The sequence below is a fragment of the Cetorhinus maximus genome, chromosome 12 (assembly GCF_964194155.1).
Source record: "Cetorhinus maximus chromosome 12, sCetMax3.hap1.1, whole genome shotgun sequence".
In the NCBI taxonomy this organism is placed as follows: Eukaryota; Metazoa; Chordata; class Chondrichthyes; order Lamniformes; family Cetorhinidae; genus Cetorhinus; species Cetorhinus maximus.
Window position 1 is genome coordinate 99,066,927 of NC_135890.1, and position 20,661 is coordinate 99,087,587.

The following is a 20,661-nucleotide window of genomic DNA, read 5'->3' on the forward strand; positions in this document are numbered from 1 at the left end:
AAATTTGAAAGGGAGGTGTCCGGTAACCATATCAGCTAATTTAGAGGCCAGAAAGGTAGATTGGGTGATCACTGCATGTAAAAGTACAATGGGTGATTAGATGAAGAATTTATCCATTAACCTAATTGGACAACTGGTGTTGGTCTTGTTCACCCATGCCACAGTGCTGAAATGACCCTCAAAGTCACTAATAAAATCCAACGTGGCTGTGACTATGACAGTAATAAGTTATCCACCCTCATCCTGATCAATCTGTCTGCAGCTGTGGATCACCCTTCATTTAGCATTGACTGCTTTACTTTCAAGTTGGATAGTCCCGAAAGGGTCAAAGTAACCAGGGTTTTAGTTTTTAGAATTTAACAACATTGAGTAAAATCCCTATCTGGTGAGGAAGTAAGGTTGTTATTGGTAGTGATTGAGGCCATTTCCTGCTGTTATGTAGGGCAATTTTCTTTATAGATTATGGTGAGTTTTGCTTTTTTTCTTTCCAAAACATGGAAATACTTATGTGAGAGCTGATTGAACTTATCTGTTTCCTAACACTTGAAAGGCAGTGATTTGTACTTCCTCACAGTTTCTTCGACAACCTTATAAGAAAATAGGTTGGAAATGCACCATCACTCTCGAGCTTATTTCTGTGACTAGTTTATGTTTGCTGAATAAGCGCTTCCAATGGGGGCTAGAAGTAGAAAATGTCAAGCCTAGGAAAAACCTTTGCATTATCTAGTCCACCTAGATCAGGATGTAGAATCAGTTTGGGTGACAATGAGGGATAGTAGGGGAAATAAGTCACTAGTGGGAGCTGTCTAGAGGCCCCCTAACAGTAACTACAATGTAGGTCAAAGTATACAAGAAGAAATATTATGTGCTTGTGATAAAGGGTTGGCAATAATCATGGGTGACCTTAATCTACATATAAACTGGCAAAGTCAGATTTGCAGTAGTAGCCTGCGTGAGGAGTCCATAGAATGTTTGTGAGAGAGTTTGCTTTCGAGAGTAGCTTCTACAAGTATATGAAAGGAAAGAGAGTAGCTAAAGTAGTTTCTCCCTTGGAGGATGAGACTGGGGAGTTAATAGTAGGGAACGCAGAAATGGAACGCTTCATCAATATTTTGCCTCAGTTTTCACAGTGGAGGACACTAGTACCACACCAATAGTAACAGGTAGTGCAGAAGGTATAGAGAAGGAGGAACTTAGAACAATCACCATCACTAGAGAAAAAGTACTGAGCAAACTATTGGGGTTGAAGGGTGACAAGTCCCCAGGACCTGATGGCCTACATCCTAGGGTCTTAAAGGAAGTGGAGTGAAGATGGTGGATGTATTGGCTATAATATTCCAAAATTTCCTGGATTCTGGAAAGGTTCCAGTGGATTGGAAAAATGCTAATATAATGCCCTCATTCAAAAAGGTGGGGGAGGCAGAAAATAGGAGACAAGAGACCAGTTAGTTTAACGTCTGCCGTTGGGAAATTGTTGGAATCCATTATTAAGGAAGTAGTAATGGGGCATTTGGAAAGTCAAAATGCAATCCATCAGAGTCAGTGTGGTTTTATGGAGAGTAAATCCTGTTTGACTAATTTGCTGGAGTTCTTTGAAGATGTGACAAGCGAAGTGGATAATGGGGACCCTGTAGATGTAGTATATCTGGACTTCCAGAAGGCCTTTGATAAGGTGTCGCACAAAAGATTAATATACGAGATATGATCACATGGAGTTAGGGGTAATATATTAGCTTGGATAGAGGATTGGCTAACCAACAGAAAGCTGAGAGTCGGGATAAATGGGTCTTTTTCTGGCTGGCAAGCTGTAACTAATGGGGTGCCACAGGGTTCGGTCCTTGGGGCCCCAACTATTTACAATCTATATTAATGACTTGGATTCAGGGATAGAAGGTACTATAGCTAAATTTGCAGATGGCACCAACATAGGTGGGAAAGTAAGTTGCAATGAAGAAATAAGAAATTTACAAATGGATATGGACAGGTTAGGTGAATGGGCCAAATTTTGGCAGATGGAGTTTAACGTGGATAAGTGTGAGGTTATCCATTTTGGTCGGAAGAATAAAAAGGTGACCTATTATTTAAATGGAGAGAAACTTCGGAATGCTTCAGTGCAGAGGGACCTGGGTGTCCTCGTGCATGAATCGCTGAAAGCTAGTACGGGGGTACAGCAGGTAATAAGGAAGGCAAATGGAATTTTGGCATTTAATGCTACAGGAAGAGAGTATAAAAATAGGAAAGTGTTGTTGCAACTGTACAAGGCATTGGTTGAGACCGCACCTGGAGTACTGTGCTCAGTTTTGGTCCCCCCATTACTTGAGGAAAGATGTAGTTGCATTGGAGGCGATTCAGAGGAGGGTCACTAGATTGATTCCAGAGATGTGGGGCTTGTCTTATGAGGAGAGATTGAGCAGTTTAGGCCTATAGTCGCTAGAGTTTAGAAGGGTGAGAGGAGATCTAACTGAGGCATATAAGATGCTAAAGGGGATAGACAAAGTAGATGCGAAGTGGATGTTTCCCCTTCTGGGGCATTCTAGAATGAGAGGCCATAGTTTTAGGCTAAGGGGTAGTAGATTTAAATCAGAGATGAGGAGGAATTACTTTTCTCAAAGGGTCGTGAGCCTGTGGAATTCACTACCTCAGAGTGCAGTGGATGCCGGGACGCTGAATAAATTTGAGGAGATAGACCGATTTTTAATTAGTAACGAGTTGAAAGATTATGTGAAGAGGGTGGGAAATTGGAGTTGAGCCGAAATGAGATCAGCCATGATCATACTGAATGGTGGGGCAGGTTTGAGGGGCTGAATTGCCTGCGCCTCCTAGTTCTTATGTTCTTATGAGACAGTGTATTAGAGCAGCGTGTTCTGGAACCAACCAGAGAGAGATTACATTAGACTTGGTATTGTGTAATGTGACAGGATTAATTAATGACCTCAAGGTAAATGTACAACTAGGTAGCAGCGACCACAATATGATTGAATTTTACATTCAGTTTGAAAGGGAGAAGAGTGGGTCTAAGGCTAGTATTTTAAACTTAAATAAGGGCAACTATGTGGGCATGAAAGCTGAGTTGGCTGAAGTGAACTGGGATACTAGGCTAGAGGATGGATCAATAGAGAAGCAGTGGCAGACATTTAAGGGGATTTCTCAGCATACTCAGAATAAGTATATTATTATAAAGAAAAATTCTAAAGGGAGGATCCACCATCCATGGTTAACTAAAGCACAAAGAAAAAGCATATAACTGCACAAAGACAAGTGGCAGGTCAGAATATAAAGGACAGCAGAGAATGTCTAAACAGTTAGCCAGGAGAAAGAAATTAGAGTATCAGAGGAAGCTAGCTAGAAATGTTTAAAAAAAAAATAGCAAGAGTTTCTACATGTATTTAAAAAGGAAAAGAGTAGGTAAAGTGAGTGTTGGCCCTCTAGAGAGTCATAATGGGGAGTCAAAAGTAGATAATAAGGAAATGGTGGATGAAATGAATAAATATTTTGCTTTTGTCTTCACTATAGAAGATACAAAAAACATTCCATTAATAGCTGTAAATCAGGAAGTGGAGGGGAGAGAGGAACTTGGTGAAATTACAATCACTAGGGAAGCGGTACTAAACAAACTGCTGGAGCTGCGAGCTGACAAGTCTCGGGGTTCAGATGGACTCCATCCTAAGGCCTTAAAAAGAGGTGGCTAATGAGGTAATTTTCCAAAATTCACTAAATTCTGGAAAGGTTCCATCAGACTGAAAAGTAGCAAACAAATACAACCCTCTATTCAAGAAGGGACGGAGGCAGAAAACAGGAAACTATAGGTCAGTTAGCTTAACTTCTGTCGTGGGGAATGTGTTAGAATCGATCATTCAGGAGATTATGACTGGGCATTTAGAATTTTGGATGCAGCGGAATGATGGAGAGAGTTGGTGAGGGATAGCATGTAGATTAGAAATGGGAGGGGGCCGAGGATAGATTCTTTTGGAGACTCCAGAAGTAATGGTGCAGGAGCAGGAAGAGAAACAATTGCAGGCGATTTGCTGACTATGACTGTATAGTTAAGAATGAAACTAAGTGAGGGCAGTCTCGTGCAGATGGACAACAAGGGAGAAATGCTTGAGGAGGATAGGGTGATCCATGGCTGCGGACAAATTGATCAGAATGATCAAGGTAATTGGGACAACTTAGCATGGTTTTGTGAAAGGGAAATTTATGTTTAACCAATTTACTTGGATGAGTAACATGTGCTGTGAATAAAGGGGAGCCTGTAGACTTACTGTACTTGGGTTTCCAGAAGGCATATGTGGAAAATAAAAGCTTATGGTGTAGGGGGTAACATGAGCATGGATTGAAGATTGGCTGGCAGAAAACAGAGTAGCATAAGTGGGTCATTTTCTGATTGGCAGGATGTAACAAGTGGAGTCCAGCAGGGGTCTGTGCTGGGGCCTCAACTTTTTTTACAATTTATATCAATGCCTTGGATGAGGGGAGTGAAGGCATGGTAGCTAAATTTGCAGATGACACAAAGTTATGTAGGAAAGTATGTTGTGAAGAGGACAAGAGGTTGCAGACCGACATGGATAGACTGAGTGAGTGGGCAAAAACCTGGCAGATGGAGTATCATGTGGGGAAAATGTGAAGTTTTTCCCTTTGGCAGGAAGAATAAAAAAGCAGAGTATTGCTTAAAAGGAGAACTTCTGCAGAATTCTGGGGTGCAGAGGGAACTAGGTGCTCTAGTACATGAGTCACAAAAAGTTAGTATGCAGGTACAGGGAGTAATTAAGAAGGCTAATGGAATGCTATCCTTTATTACAAGGGGGATTGAACATAAAAGTAAGGATGTTATGCTTCAGTTGGACAGGGCATTGGTGAGACCGCACCTCAAATTCTGTGTGCAGTTTTGGTCTCCTTATTTAATGCTTGGAGACGGTTCAGAGGAGGTTTACTAGATTGATACCTGGAATGAACAAGTTGTCTTATGAGGAAAGGTTGGGCCGACTGGGCTTGTTTCCACTGGAGCTTAGAAGAGCGAGGGGCGATTTGACTGAAGTATATAAGATCCTGAATAATCCTGAAGAGACTTGACTAGGTAGATGTGGAAAGGATGTTTCCTCTTGTGGGTGAATCCAGAACTAGGGGGGCCATTGTTTTAAAATTAGGAATTGCCCTTTTAGGACAGAGACGAGGAGAAATTTTTTCTGAGGGTTGTGTGACTTTGGAACTCTCTGCCTCAGAAGGCGGTGGAGGTGGAGTCATTGAATATTTTTAAGGTGGAGGTAGATGGACTCCTGTTCGGCAAGGGAATCAAAGGTTATCAAGGATAGATGGGAATGTGGAATTCAAAACATAAACAGATCAGCCATGATCTTACTGAATGACGGAGCAGGCTCAAGGGGCCGAATGGCCTACTTCTCCTATTTCAATCGTTCGTATCTTCCTATCAATTGTAACTCTCCAAGATAGTTTTCAATTTAGCTTTGAAGAAATCCAAGTGTCTTGTCCTCTGTAACCTTTGGAAAAGTTTTTCAAAAATCAGCCATTCTGTCAGTAAAGTAACCTACATCACGGCCTAAATTTTCTATTGCTGTTTATTTGGGTACTATAATACTACCTTGTACCAAATCAAATTGCTTGATAGGGAAGGGGGCAAGAAAAGAGGCTTCTGGTAGCTAATCTCTTGGATGTATTTTAATGGAATACAGGACAGTATTAAACTGAGACCTTCATTGATTTGGTTCAGTGCCACATTATAAAAGGTACTTATCCACTGAGCTATCAGAAACAAAGTAACAGGAGTAGACCATTCATCTATTGAATTTTTTTTTTAAAAAAGTTGGTGTGATTGCGGGTATGCATGTCTGTAAATCTAACAAAGAATTTGCCCAACCTCACTTTAGTAAGTAAGCAAGCTGAACTTGAAGAACACTGCAACTGTCCGCATGCCTATAAACACTATATATGCAGAGACTTATGTTTTTAATTCATTCTTGGGATGTGAGTGTCGCTGGCAATAGCAGCATTTATTGTCGACCCCTAATTGTGCTTGAGAAGGTGAGCATCCACCTTGAACCGCTGCAGTCTGTGTGGTGTAGATTCATCTACAGTGCTGTTACGAAGGGAGCACCAGGTTTTTGACCCTGCAATAGTAAAGAAATGGTGATACATTTCCAAGCCTGGATAGTGTATAGCTTTGAGGGGTACTTGCAGATGGTGGTATTCCAATCTGTCTGCTGTCCTTGTCCTTCTAGGTGGCAGAGGTGGTGATTTGGAAGGCACTGTTGAAGGAGGCTTGATGAGTTGCAGCAGATCTTGTAGAGGGTACATTGATGGTGGATGTAATGTTTGTATTTAAGTGACAGCCATGCTGAAAAACTTGCCATCTCCTTTCTGCTGTTGATATGATCTGCACTCTGAATAAAGGCTCAAGCCTTGGGAATCAGATCACCTTGACAGATTTTAGTGATCAGCACACATGAGTGACACAAGTGAGCAATACAATACATTAGCTGCAGGAGACTAATCTGGGGATGGGGGACAATGGCTAGGAGTATCACAAGTTGAGATTGTGCCTAAACCTGAGTTAGGTGAACTCAGCATTTCATTACACCTTCTGGAAACACACTTCATTGTTTCTTTGTAACAGTCTCTCATATCGACTTGGCAGATGTTACATGACTACTTTTGGCACAAAACCATGGGAACTAAGGGCCCCAATTCTTATCTGTCCTTTCGAGGCTTATGTTCCTTACATTGTTCAGCTGAGCTCGCTCATTTTCTCAGTAATTTTCCATTCTTTCTATGTCACAATTGTGTTAGTTTATTATAATCCTGCTCTAACTTAAATTGGACCTCTCTCTTGTTCGTTGTAAATTCAGTTTATTTTGGGCTGCATTTGCTGCATGTGGAGAGACTTGCATTTGCCCAACTTTTGTATGGCAAGTTTCTGTCAGCTAGATGTCTAAACAGCATAGCTGTGTGAATGGGGCAAGCGACTATATTTCCTTACCGCATTAAATTGAAGAATTGTTAATGGGCAGCGCAGAATCTGAAGGAAGTGTCAGATAGAATAGTGAACTTAGTGTTAAATCAGGTGCTAAAAGCAAAATAGGAGGAGGGAAAGAAAGATTGAATGGAGAGAGAGATATGAGACAGTTTGCATTTTGCTTTTAAATCTCCATCAATAATTAAAGTGAAAAAATGCGACTCCACACTTGTGTGTGTGTGTGTGTGTGTGTGTGTGTGTGTGTGTGTGTATATATATATATATATATATATATATATATAAAAATAAATAAATAATTTTCAGTGCCAGGTTGTTTAGCAGTAATCAATACTACCCTGGAATGGATAGACCCTAACTTTGCTGTAACTTTTTGAGGTGAATTTACTCTGTATCTAAGACAGCAACATCTTGTTCAAAATATTTAGGGATATTTGGTTTGAGATAGCTTATGGAAGGACAGCATATCCTGGACTGTATCATCTGGATTTCTGTACATGTGTTGTTTGATTTGCAGATTAAAAAATAATGCGCCTCACTGTTCCTTTCACAGTAAAATCTGGCTCATGTTTAACTATAGATTGTTATACCAGCTTCTATTTCTGTTTTCTTAGTCTTTATCTTCCATTTCTAACTGGTTTAGTGTAGTCAAGGGTGTGTCTCCTATCTGCACTATCAGGAAAAGGACAGGCAGTTCTGTGGATGTCTAGCCAAATTCAGCTAATGGATTCCCTATGATAACTATTTCATCATGCTCACTCCAGGCCGTTTAACCTGTCCTGATACGTTAGCTATACTTCCCCCCCCACCCCCTCCCATAGTCGCACATGGGGCTGAATTTTCATTTGGCTGCAGAGGTGGACAGGCCTGTAATTTCCTGTTGTCAGTCAGCGTGCTGGTTTCCCACCATTGTCTTGCTTCCCGTCAATTTTCACGAAGGCAGAATTTGGGGATGGGGGAGGTGGGTGGTTGATGGCCACCAACTCACAAGTGGTAGCGTAGCTAATTGGGCCAGTTAAAGGGCTCATTAAAGGGCACATGCTGAATGGTATTTTCTAGTCGACGTGTAGGCCCCCTGCTGAGGTCATAACATGGCGAGGGATGGAGGTACCCTTCCAGTGGCAAACTAGGGGGCTAATGCTCCATCCAACTAGGAAATCCAGTCCTGCGCCTCCCCGCCCTCCCAACGCCCTTGTACACGCCATAGCTGTTGGGCCACAGTTGCAGCCATTGGCTGTCTGGTGGAGAGATTTCCCCTCAATGATATTGACCTGCAACTGTGGCCTCTTTGATTTTAAAAGTTTGTAGGGCACCACCCTTTGAGGTGCCCTCTATTCACCCACCTCTGACAGCAGAGCTGCTGATCTGTGTTGAAGGGTCTTCTATTGACCCTCCAGCCTCGGAAGCCCACCCTGTCATCATTAATTACACTTCATTTGCCATCTCCTCAAATCTCCCTCTGGGTCCTGGCACCAGCGATTATGGGTTCCCGACAAACATTTTCTCCCAACAGTAGGACCAGAAGCCACAAATGAAAACCCATCTCGTGTTTAGAATAGTGAGGATTGCCTTTGATAATGGACTGAAATTAGGTCATGCTATTGATGTTTTCTCTGCTGGAGGAGTTAAACGTGCTTGAGATTTAAATTTCTAATACAGCAAATACCTGATGTCAGGCTGCCACATTTGATTGAAGCATGGATTTGGCAGGGACATCCCTCCATGTGGCTGGCACTGTCACATTGACAAGGCAAACATTTTGCAACAGGCTCCTGTTCGGTCCATTTGGTCGAGGGAAGGGAATTGGCAGAGAAACCTTTTTCTTGTGGGCGGAGGGGTATTGCAGAGGGCCATTTCATTCTAAATTGCAAGCTCCCTGATGCCCTTTTTTTTTTGTTTTGAGAACATTTGGAAGTGAATTCATAGATATTAATGAGCTGCATATTGGACAGATTCAGGATGGAATGTTCTTCTAAGTGCTGCCATATGGGGGAACAAAACAAATTGCAGCCTGTATTGCTGGTATTATACTGGACCATGAAATAATTTAATGACTTGGCCTTGAAGTAATCTACTACTCGTAGTCAGTAGGTTCAAGCTTTCACGTTGTTCTATTTTTTTTTGAAGAGGCACTCATTCTCATCCATAATGTTTGTCCTGGTTGTGAAAATATGCTTCAAAGGGATGGGCAAAGTATTACACCAACTTCAGACTCCACTGCAACACTATTGACAATTGATTGTAGTGAGACTTTGGAAATGAAATATTGTTACTATTGGTAAGTGAATGGATGAACGTAACATCAGCACTTTCTGGCACAGTAGCTGAAATATCCAATTGTATTGGCAGGAACCACGTAACCCAGTGATCTACTCTAAAATGTGGAATTTGGTGTTCTGCATTATTTATTCTACACTCTGCTTTAGATTGCTGCATGCAGACTAACTGTAGTTTCAGATAAACCCACTATATAGACTCCGCACTTTAAAAGGCTAAGCATGACCTTTGTTTCAGAATTATTGGGTGAGGCCAAGAACATGCATTGACATTGTGTTAGGAGAAATAAAAGTTTAGTCCATGGTAAGTCTTATTGAGTGTGAGCTGGTTAATTGCAGCATAACTATTTTCACTCATGAGAAGAAAACAGTATTTCAGATCTGAGATTTTTGGGACTTTTAGTAATTTATAGGAATGAGACCATTGGAATGGAAAGCTATTGCTTTGTATGACAAACTAAAATGAAGGATTTGATCTAATTTTTAATACTGACTTAGTCATTCTGTGCAACACTAGATGGCAATATATACCATATGTCAATGACTTTGAGTATTAAGAGGTAATTTATTAAAACTGGCTTTGTAGAAGTTGCTGCAGGTTGTGTTTGTAAGCCACTTTTAATGTTTGCATTTAATTTTTTTAAATTCATTCACGGGATGTGGACCTTGCTGGCTGGGCCAACATTTGTTGCCCATCCCTAGTTGCCCTTGAGAAGGTGGTGGTGAGCTGCCTTCTTGAACCGCTGCAGTCCATGTGGTGTAGGCACATCCACAGTGCTGTTAGGAAGGGAGTGCCAGGATTTTGACCTAGTGACAGTAAAGGAATGACGATATTTTTCCAAGTCAGGATGGTGAGTGACTTGGAGGGGAACTTCCAGGTGGCGGTGTTCCCATTTATTTACTGCCCTTGTCCTTCTAGGTGGTAGTGGTCATGGATTTGGAAGGTCCTGTCGAAAGAGCCTTGGTAAATTCCTGCAATGCATCTTGTAGATGGTACACTCTTCTGCTACTGTGCGTCGATGGTGCAGGGAGTGAATGTTTGTGGATGTGGTGCCAATCAAGCAGGCTGCTTTGTCTTGGACGGTGTCAAGCTTCTTGTGTTGTGGGAGCTGCTCTCACCCAGGCAGTTGGGGAGTATTCCATCATACTCCTGACTTGTGCCATGTATTTGGTAGACAGGCTTTGGGGAGTTAGGAGTTGAGTTACTCATTGCATGATTCCTAGCCTCTGACCTGCTCTTGTAGCCACAGTATTTATATGGCATGGCCAGTCCAGTTCAGTTTCTGGTCAATAGTAACCCCCAGGATGTTGATAATGGGCGGTTCAGTGATGGTAATGCCATTGAACATCAAGGGGCGATGGTTGGATTCTCTCTTGTTGGAGATGGTCATTGCCTGACACTTGTGTGGCATTCATGTTACTTGCCACTTGTCAGCCTACGCCTGGATATTGTCCAGGCCTTGCTGCATTTGGACATGGGCTGCTTCAGTTTCTGAGGAGTCACGAATGGTGCTGAACATTGTGCAATCATCAATGAACATCCCCACTTCTGACCTTATGATGGAAGGAAGGTCATTGATGAAGCAACTGAAGATGGCTGGGCCTAGGACACTATCCTGAGGAACTCCTGCAGTGATGTCCTGGAGCTGAGATGATTGACCGCCAACAACCACAACCACCTTCCTTTGAGCTAAGTATGACTCCAACCAGCGGAGAGTTTTCCCCCTGATTCCCGTTGACTCCAGTTTTGCTAGGACTCCTTGATGCCACACTCGGTCAAATGCTGCCTTGATGTCAAGGGCAATCACTGTCACCTCACCTCGGTAGTTCAGCTCTTTTGTCTGTGTTAGAACCAAGGCTGTAATATAACACACTAACCTTCCATGCGTTGACTATTAGATCATGATGTCATGGGATGTGTCTGCCTTGCAGCCCCTCCAGCTATCCACCCAGTGATCTAGACAATTCCTCTAGTTATGGTTTCTTTTGGCTTACTATTTAATCTTGTGGTTTTTTTACTTCGTCCCGTCCCGCCCCACCCACAATTTTTGGCATCTATCTTTTTGAATCCACTTTTTTATTGCATTTCTTGATTGTTTTTGTTTTCTTTATTCCTCCGCTGTCTCTCAAATACCATTTTGCCCAATTCAAATAATTGTTCTTGAGATGTGAGTGACAGTATTATTTATATATTGTCAACAAATGTTTTAATTTGAATTCAGTTTCACAATTTGGCAGAGTGGGATTTGAACTCGCAGCCTCGAGTGTTCATCTCATATTTTAACCTCTAGAGAACTATGTCTATATGCTATGTCTATATATATTTAATGTAGAATATTCCAGGGCACTTCAGAGACCTGAAAAAAGTGGATGCTCCATTAAAGGAAAAAAGAGTGGGGTAGGGCGGGTTAAATTTGCATGTTTTAAAAAGGGTCTTAAATGAGGATGTCAGTGGTTTATGGAAGGAATTCCTGAGCACGGGATCTAGGTAGCTAAATGCGTGATGGAGGAGAGAGAGCAAGAAGATGCGAGGCCATAAGATCAGAGAAACAGTTTGTGAGGTACAATTTCGTATGACTGAGGAAGATTACAGAGATAGAGGTTCAAAGTCATAGATTTAAACCCACTTTCTGTGTGCCTCTATATTAAATATCCAGTATTTGGATAACTTTCAGACTTGCAGTCTATTATCCATTTGTGTACTTTGCTGTGTCTAGTTGATTAACATTTGACATAATGTCATATTTTTGAGTTTTCATTACTTATTGTTACAGTCATGGCATATTTGTAAAGCTTATTGGGCGATGCACACTTCTAAAAAGCAACATGGAATATGGGCACTGTACCTTCACAAAATGGACTCCAGAAAGTTAGGTGACTTCTTTTGTGGCTTCTGTATAGACAGAGATGTGAAGGTCTGAACATATCTCTGGAAAGTTACTTAAAATGCAAATAACCTTCCCAGGTGCTGATTGACTAGTCCTCAACATTTCAATGGAAGAGATTTAAAATGACAATGGCTTGCTGACCTTTCATCAGGACTTATCTTGCAAATTTTACCTGTGTTTCTTCACCTACCTTAGGTTGGTACTTGTATGTGATCTGTGGACAGAAAAGTCTTTATGATTGAATGACCATTTCTTCTTCCATATTATGTTCTGACTGAGTAAGGTTGAACTTGTCTGAACTGGTCTGTGTTAGAAGCCTAAATATATCTCTATTCTTTTCCCTCTCTTGGTTTCAGAGTTACCTCAAACAGGCTATCTACAAGTGGCAGAAGCAACATGGCTGGCACTGAATGTCGTGTCCAATGGTCATTCATCGACCAGTTCTCAAACAATTGGAGTAACAAAGATAGCGAAGTCCGTGATTGCTCCCCTAGCCCAACATAATGTTTCTGTATTCATGTTGTCGACCTACCAGACTGACTTCATACTGGTGAGCATACTCTCTATCTCTTAGCTGTTGTTTTTTTTGTATTCTGTAGAGGGGTGTGGTGGCATAGTGTGTTATGATACAGCAGATGGTGAATGTCGAGCTGCTCAAATCTGAGGGAAACTTGAAATAACTGTCACAACCAATTTTCAATGTGTATAAATTTCGAGATGTGTGCCTTGAATTCAGTAGTTAAGATCACCAAGCCTTATGGGTTTTTATAAAACTAGATTAAACATTTATTAATAAGAGAAATGATTTTAAATATATACATAGATCTACAAATTACTACCATTATAACTTCTAAATCCCCTTCTCAATCTAACTCCCAGTTACACCTTCATTAAGGCACATAGATTTTAAAAGACCCGGCAAAGAAACATGATACCCTGAACAAGTCGACTTCCAAGTGAGTTCTCTTCACTTCAGTCCCTGCAGACAGCAGCTTGAGGCATAGTTGGTGAAGGCTTCTCACACTTGTAAGATCTTAAAAGTGCCTTACCTTACACACAGCCTTTGCTCCTCCTTTATACATATCTTCCTCTTTGAATGCAAATACCCATTGTTTCACTATGTCTTTGGACTTTATCTCCCTGACAAAACTGTCTCATAGCACTAAGTTTTACCGGTAATCTTTGGGAAAAATATACACTGTTTCTAAACTTCACCTGGCTAGGTGACACATTTTACCCCTCCTTTGAAATAAACCAGACTAGATTGTTTTCAAATTGCAAATGTCTTCTTGACACCCATGTTTCTAAACTTCTCCATGTTTATCTAATTAACATTTCAAACCTACCCTCACTTCTTAGATCAAAGCGCCCAGACTAGCTGCCTCTAATTCAATTAAATTTCTCACGCAGGCACATAGACACATCCCACTATTACTCTATTTTACAATAAATTCCAATAACATTAAGAGAATTATTATATCTTTTTGACAGTGATAATGTTACTGGACTAGAAATCCAGAAAGCCCAGGCTAATACTCTGGGCACATGGGCTCAAATCTCACCATGGCAGCTTTTTACTAATGAATAAAATCTGGAGCTAAGAAGCTAGTCTCAGTAATAGTGACCATGCATCTGTGCCGATTGCTGTAAAAACCCATCTGGTTCACTAATGTCCTTTTAGGGAAGGAAACCTGTCCTCACCTGGCCTGGCCTTCATGCGACTCCAAATCTCCAGCAATGTGGTTGACTCTTAAATGCCTTCTGAAATGGGCTGGCACGCCTCGCAGTTGTATCAAGCTGCTTCAAAGACTACAAAAAGGAATGAAACTGGACGAACAGCCTGGCATTGACCTAGGCACCGGAAATGACAAAGCAAACCCAGGTCCTGCAACGTTCTTCTTACTCACATTTGGGGGCTAGTGCCAAAATTGGGAGGGCTGTCCCACAGATTGGTCAAGCAGCAGCCTGACATGGTCACACTCTTACAGGCAATGTCTGAGAAACCACCATCTCCATCCCTGGGTATGTCCTGTCCTACTGGCAGGACAGACCCACCAGAGGATGCGGCACAATGGTATACAATCGAGAGGGAGTTGCCCTGGCAACCCATGAAGTCTCAAGGCATCAAGTCAAAGGGGGCAAGGTGACCTCCTGCTACTTACCATCTACCACATCACTCTCCCTCCTCCTACCCCCCGCCACCCCCATCTGAGTCCATGTTGAACACCAATTGGAAAACACACTGAGGGTGAAAAGGGCATAGACTGTACTCTGGGTGGGGGACTTCAGTGTCACCAAGAATGGCTCAGTAGCACCACTACTGACCTAGCTGGCCGAGTCCTAATGTACATAGCTGCAAGACTGGGTTTGCAGCAGGTGGCGAGGGAACCAACAACCTCTCTACTCGACCTCATTCTCACTAATCTGTCGTAGATGCTTCTGTCCATGTCAGTATTGGTAGAAGTGACCATCACGAAGTCTTTGTGGAGACAAAGTCCCATCTTTACATTGAGAATACCCACCATCGTGTTGTGTGGCACTACCACTGTGCTAAATGGGATAGATTTTGAACAGTTCTAGAAATGCAAAATTAGGCATCCATGAAGCGCTGTGGGCCATCACAACAGAATTGTACTCAACCACAATCTGTAACCTCATGGCCTGGCATTACTATCAAGCTGGGGATCAACCCTGGTTCAATGAAGGGTGCAGAAGACATGCCAGGAGCAGCACCAGGCATACCTAAAAATGAGCTGTCACCCTGGTGAAGCTATATCACAGGACTATTTGCTTGCATGCCAAACAGTGGAAACATCATGCGATAGACAGAGTTAAGAGATCCCACAACCAAAAGATCAGATCCGAGCTCTGCAGTCCTGCCACACCCAGTTAGGAATGGTGGCGGATAATTAAACAGCTAACAGAAGGAGGAGGCTCCATAAATATTCCCATCCTCAATGATGCGAAAAGAGAAGGCTGAAGCATTTGCAACTATCTTCAGCCTGAAGTGCCGAATGGATGATCCATCTCTGCCTCCACCTGTGGTCCCCAGTATCACAGATGCCAGTCTTCAGCCAGTTCAATTCACTCCACATTATCAAGAAATGGTTGAAGGCACTGGATACTGCAAATGCTATAAGCCCTGACAACATTCCAGCAACAGTACTGAAGTCTTGTGCTCCAGAACTATCTGTGTCTCTAGCAAAGCTGTTCCAGTACAGCCACAATACTGGCATCTACCTGGCAATGTGGAAAATTGCCCAGGTATGTCCTGTCCACAAAAAGCACGACAAGTCCCACCGGTAAGTAGCGCCCTCTCTGCCTACACTCGATCATCAGCAAAGTGATGGAAAGTGTCGTTGACGGTGCTATCAAGCAATTGTTACACAGAAATAATCTGCTCACTAATAGTCAGTTTGGGTTCTGCCAGGGATACTCACTCCTGACCTCATTACAACCTTGGTCCAAAATGGACAAAAGAGCTGAACTCCAGAGGTGGGCTCAGAGTGACTGCCCTTGACATCAAGGCAGCATTTGACCAAGAGTGGCATCAAGGAACCCTAGCAAAACTGGAGTCAATGGGAATCAAGGGGAAAACTCTCCACTGTTTGGAGTCATACCCAGCAGAAAGAAAGTTGGTTGTGGTTGTTGGGGGCCAGTCATCTCAGTCCCAGGGCATCACTGCAGGTGTTCCTCAGGATAGTGTCCTAGGCCCAACCATTTTCAGCTATTTCATCAATGACCTTCCCTCCATCATAAGGTCAGAAATGAGAATGTTCGCTGATGATTGCACAATGTTCAGCATCATTTGGGCCTCTCCAGATACTGAAATCGTCCGTGCCCAAATGCAGCGAGACCCGGACAACATTTCAACCTGATAAGTGGCAAGTAAGATTTGTGCCACATGAGTGTCAGGCAATGACCATCTCCAACAAAAGCAAATCTAACCTTGACATTCAATGGTATTACCATTGCAGAATCCCTCACTATCAACATCTTGGAGTTACCATTGACCAGAAGCTGAACTATATAAATACTGTGGTTACAAGAACAGGCCAGAGGCTGGGAATTCTGTGACAAGTAACTCACCACCTGATTCCTCAAAGCTTATCACCATCTATAAGGCATAAGTCAGGAGTATGATAGAATACTGTCCACTTGCCTGGATGAGTGCAGCTCCAACAACACTCAAGCTCGACACCTTCCAGGACAAAGTAGCCTGCTTGATTGGCACCCCATCCACCAATTTAAATATTCACTCCATTCACCACCGATGCACAGTGGCAGCAATGTGTACCATCTACAAGATGCACTGCAGCAACTCACCAAGGCTCCTTCGACAGCACCTTCCAGCCTGCGACTTCTACCACCTAGAAGGACAAGGGCAGCAGATGCATGGGAACACCACCAACTGCAACTTTCCCTCCAAGCCACTCACCATCCTGACTTGAAAATATATTGCTGCTCTTTTACTGTCGCTGGGTCAAAATCCTGGAACTCCCTCCCTAACAGCATTGTGTATGTACCTACAATATATGGACTGCAGCAGTTCAAAAAGGCACCTTGCCATCACCTTCTCAAGGGCAATTATGGATGGGTGATAATTGTTGGCCTAGCTAGTGATGCCCACTTCCCGTAAAGAAATTAAAAAAAATGTAGTACTGAATATCATTGTATTCTCTCACAAATGTGTGTTTGGGAAACTTCCATTTATTTACAAAGTGCAATGATATAAAATAGCATTGCGTGTTTCTGGTTTACAGCATCATGGTGATAGGACATGAGACAACAGTGTTATTTAACTTGCTGCTTTTGTTCCTCCTGAACTTAGAGGTTTGCCCAATAATCTCTCATTAAACAGCGTCTCCATAGAACCATAGAAAAGCTATGGTGCAGAAAGAGGCCATTCAGCCCATCGTGTTGCACCAGCCAAAAAAGAAAAAAGAAACTAGCCACTCATTTTAACCCCACTTTCCAGTACCTGGTTCGTAGCCTTGCAGGTTACAGCACTTCAGATACAGATTTTTAAATGAGTTGAGCGTTTCAGCCTCAACCACCAACTTAAGCAGCGAATTCCAGGTGCCCACAATCCGCTGGGTGGAAAAGTTTTTCCTCATGTCCCCTCTAACCCTTCTACCAATCACCTTAAAATCTGTGCCCCCGGTAATTGACCCCTCAGCAAAGGAAAACAAGTCTTTCCTGTCTACCCTATCTAGGCCCCTCATTAATTTTGTACACTTCAATGAGGTCACCCCCTAGCCTCCTCTGTTCTAAGGAAAACAACCCTAGCCTATCCAATCTCTCCTCACAGCCGCAATTTTCAAGCCCTGGAAACATTCTTGCAAATACCATCTGCACTTTCTCCAGCGCAATTATGTCCTTCCTGTAATGTGGTGACCAGAACTGTACACAAAATTCCAGCTGTGGCCTAACCAGCATTTTATACAGTTCCACTGTTACATCCCTACTTTTGTATTCAATACCTTGCCCAATAAAGGAAAGCATTCAATATGCTTTCTTGACCACCTTGTCCACCAGTCTTGCCACCTTCCAAGGACCTGTGGACATGTACTCCAAGGTGTCTCACCTACTCAACCCCTCTCAATAATTTCCTGCTTATTGAGTATTCCCTTACTTTGTTTGCCCTCCCCAAATGCATTACCTCGCACTTTTCCAGATTGAATTCCATTTGCCACTTCTCTGCCCAGTCAACCAAACCATTGATATAATTCTGGAGTCAGCAGGTATCCTCTTCACTATCAACTAGACGGACAATTTTTGTCATCTGCAAATTTCCCAATCATGCCTCCCACATTTAAGTATCAATCATTAATATATACAACAAACAGCAAGGACTCTAATACTGAGCCCTGTGAAACACCACTGGAAACCGTTTACCATTTGCAAAAACATCCATTGAGCATTACCCTTTGTTTCCTGTCACTGTGCCAGTTTTGGATCCAACCTGCCACCTTCCCCTGTATCCCATGAGATCTCTCTTTCCTGACTAGTCTCCCATGTGGGACCTTGTCAAATGCCTCACTGAAATCCATGTAGACAATATCCACTGCACCACCCTCATCAATTCTCCTTGATACTTCCTCAAAGAATTCTATTAAGTTAGTAAGACACAATCTTCTCCTAATAAAACATGCTGACTATCGCTGATCAACCTGTGCCTTTCTTAAGTGACAGTTTATCCTGTGTCTCAGAATTGTTTTCAATAATTTGCCCACCACTGAAGTCAAACTGACCGACCTATCATTTTCTGGCCTATCGCTCGCACCTTTTTAAAATAATGGTCCAACGTTTGCAGACCTCCAATCCTCTAGGACCTCGTCTGTATCTAGTGAAGATTGGAAAATGATCCTCAAAGCATCCACTATTTCCTTCCTGGCTTCATTCAACAGCCTGGGATACTATCCATCTGGCCCTGGTGATTCATCCACCTTCAAGGATGCCAGCCCCTCCAGTATTTCTTCTCTCGCTATGCTTATGGTATCTAATATTTCACATTCCTCCTCTTTAACTAGAATGTCTGCATCATTCCTCTCCTTAGTGAAAGACAGAGACAAAGTACTCATCGAGAACCCTGCCCACATCATTTGCATCAACCCACAAGTTACCATGTACATCTCCAATAGGCCCTATCTATTCCTTAATTATTCTCTTGCTCTTACTGGTAAAATATCTTAGGATTTTCTTTGATTTTACCTGCCGATCTTTCTTCGTGTCCTCTCTTTGCTTTCCTAATTTGCCTTTTTACTTTGCCCCTGCACTTTCTATACTCCTCTAGGCTTCCTACAGTACTAAGCCTTTTGTGACTGTCATAACCTTATTCTGCTTTACTTTGGCCTTAAGCAATGAAGTTGGATAACCAGGGGACTCTAGATTTGGCAGTATGACCCTTCTTTGTAGGGACATATCTATACTGTGCCTGTAGATTCTTACCTTTGAATGCCTCCCACTGATTTGTCAGTTTTTCCTTCTAATAGCTATATCCAGTCCACTCTCGCCAGCTCACCTCTCAGCTTTGTAAAATTTGTCTTCCCCCAATTTAGAACTTTGACTCCTGTTCTATCTTTGTTCTTTTCCATAATGATGCTAAATCTAACTATATTATGGTCACTATCTCCAAAATTGTCCCCCACTGCTACTTCATCCACTTGCCCAGTTTCATTTACTAAGACTAAATCTAGAATTGCACTCCCTCTTGTTGGGCTTGTTACATGCTGGCTAAAAAAAAAGTTCTCTTGAATGGAGTTCAAGAATTTTGGGCCCTCTGTGCCCTTCATACTGTTCACATCCCAACTGATATTAGGGTAGTTGAAGTCCCCAACGATTACTGCCCTATTGTTTTTGCACTCAGAAATCTGTCTACATATTTGCTCTTCTAACTCCCTTTGACTATTTGGGGATCTATAGTGCACTCCTAGCAGTGTAGCTGCCCCTTTTTTTATTACTGAGCTCAACCCATATGACCTCATTTGATGCTTCATTTAGTTTATCATCCCTCCTCACAGCTGTAATTGATTCTTTAGCCAATAATGCTACACCCCTCACATTTTTTATCCCTCTCTCTATCCTGCCTGGAAACTCTCAACCTAGGGATGTTGAGCTGCCATTTTTGCCCCTCTTTAAGCCAAGTTTCCATTATAACGATGATATCATGCTGCCATATGTCTATCTGTGCCCTCAGCTCATCAGCTTTATTTACTTTGCTCCTTGTATTTGCACATATACCTTTTTAACACTGCCAAATTCATGTGCTGTACACTTTTTAACCTGTACTGCTTCTGTCTTTCAGAGTTGCACATTAATTCTCCATCTCCCGTTCCTGCTCTGAATTGCCCTCGGATTCCAATCCCCCTGCCAATCTAGTTTAAAGCCCCTCCAACAGCACTAGGAAATCTCCCTGTAAGGATATTCATCCCAGTCCTGCTCCGGTGTAGACTGTCCAGCTTATATAGGTCCCACCTTCCCCAGAACTGGTCCCAATGCCTCAGAAATCTGATGCCCTCCCTCCTACACCAGCTTTCCAGCCACTTGTTTATTCGCTCAATCCTCCTATTTCTGTACTTGCTTGCATGTGGGATTGGGAGTAATCCTGCGATACAGCTTTAGAGGTCTTGCTTTTCAATCTCCTTCCTAGCTCCCTGAAGTCTGCTTTCAGGACCTCATCCCCTTTCATACCAAGTCATTGGTACCAATGTGGACCACGACCTCTAGTTGATCACCCTCCCCTAGAAGAATGTCCTGCAGCTGCTCCATGACATCCTTTACCCTGGCACCAGAGAGGCAGCATACCATCCTGGAGTCACGTCTACGGCCACAGAAACACCTGTCTGTTGCTCTAACTAATGAATCCCCTATTACTACTGCTCTTCCTTTCTTCTTTCTCCCTTCCTGTGCAGTAGAGCTGACTGTGGTGCCACAAACTTGGCTCTGACTGCACCCCTCAGAGGAACCAGTGACCTCACCTGTATTCAAAATGGAAAACTGATTGGTGAGC

The 20,661-nt window shown here is 42.6% G+C and overlaps 1 protein-coding gene across 4 annotated transcripts in view; it reads left to right on the forward strand.

The window, feature by feature from the left end:
* The window catches only part of LOC144687758 (cytosolic arginine sensor for mTORC1 subunit 2-like), a 128,260-nt gene that overhangs the window by 73,802 nt on the left and 33,797 nt on the right, over nucleotides 1-20,661 (forward strand). For all 4 annotated transcript variants that reach the window (XM_078554240.1, XM_078554242.1, XM_078554238.1 and 1 more), the window contains one exon: nucleotides 12,506-12,699. In XM_078554240.1, coding sequence (XP_078410366.1) covers nucleotides 12,506-12,699 — 194 coding nt within the window. The remainder of the gene's footprint in view (nucleotides 1-12,505; nucleotides 12,700-20,661) is intronic.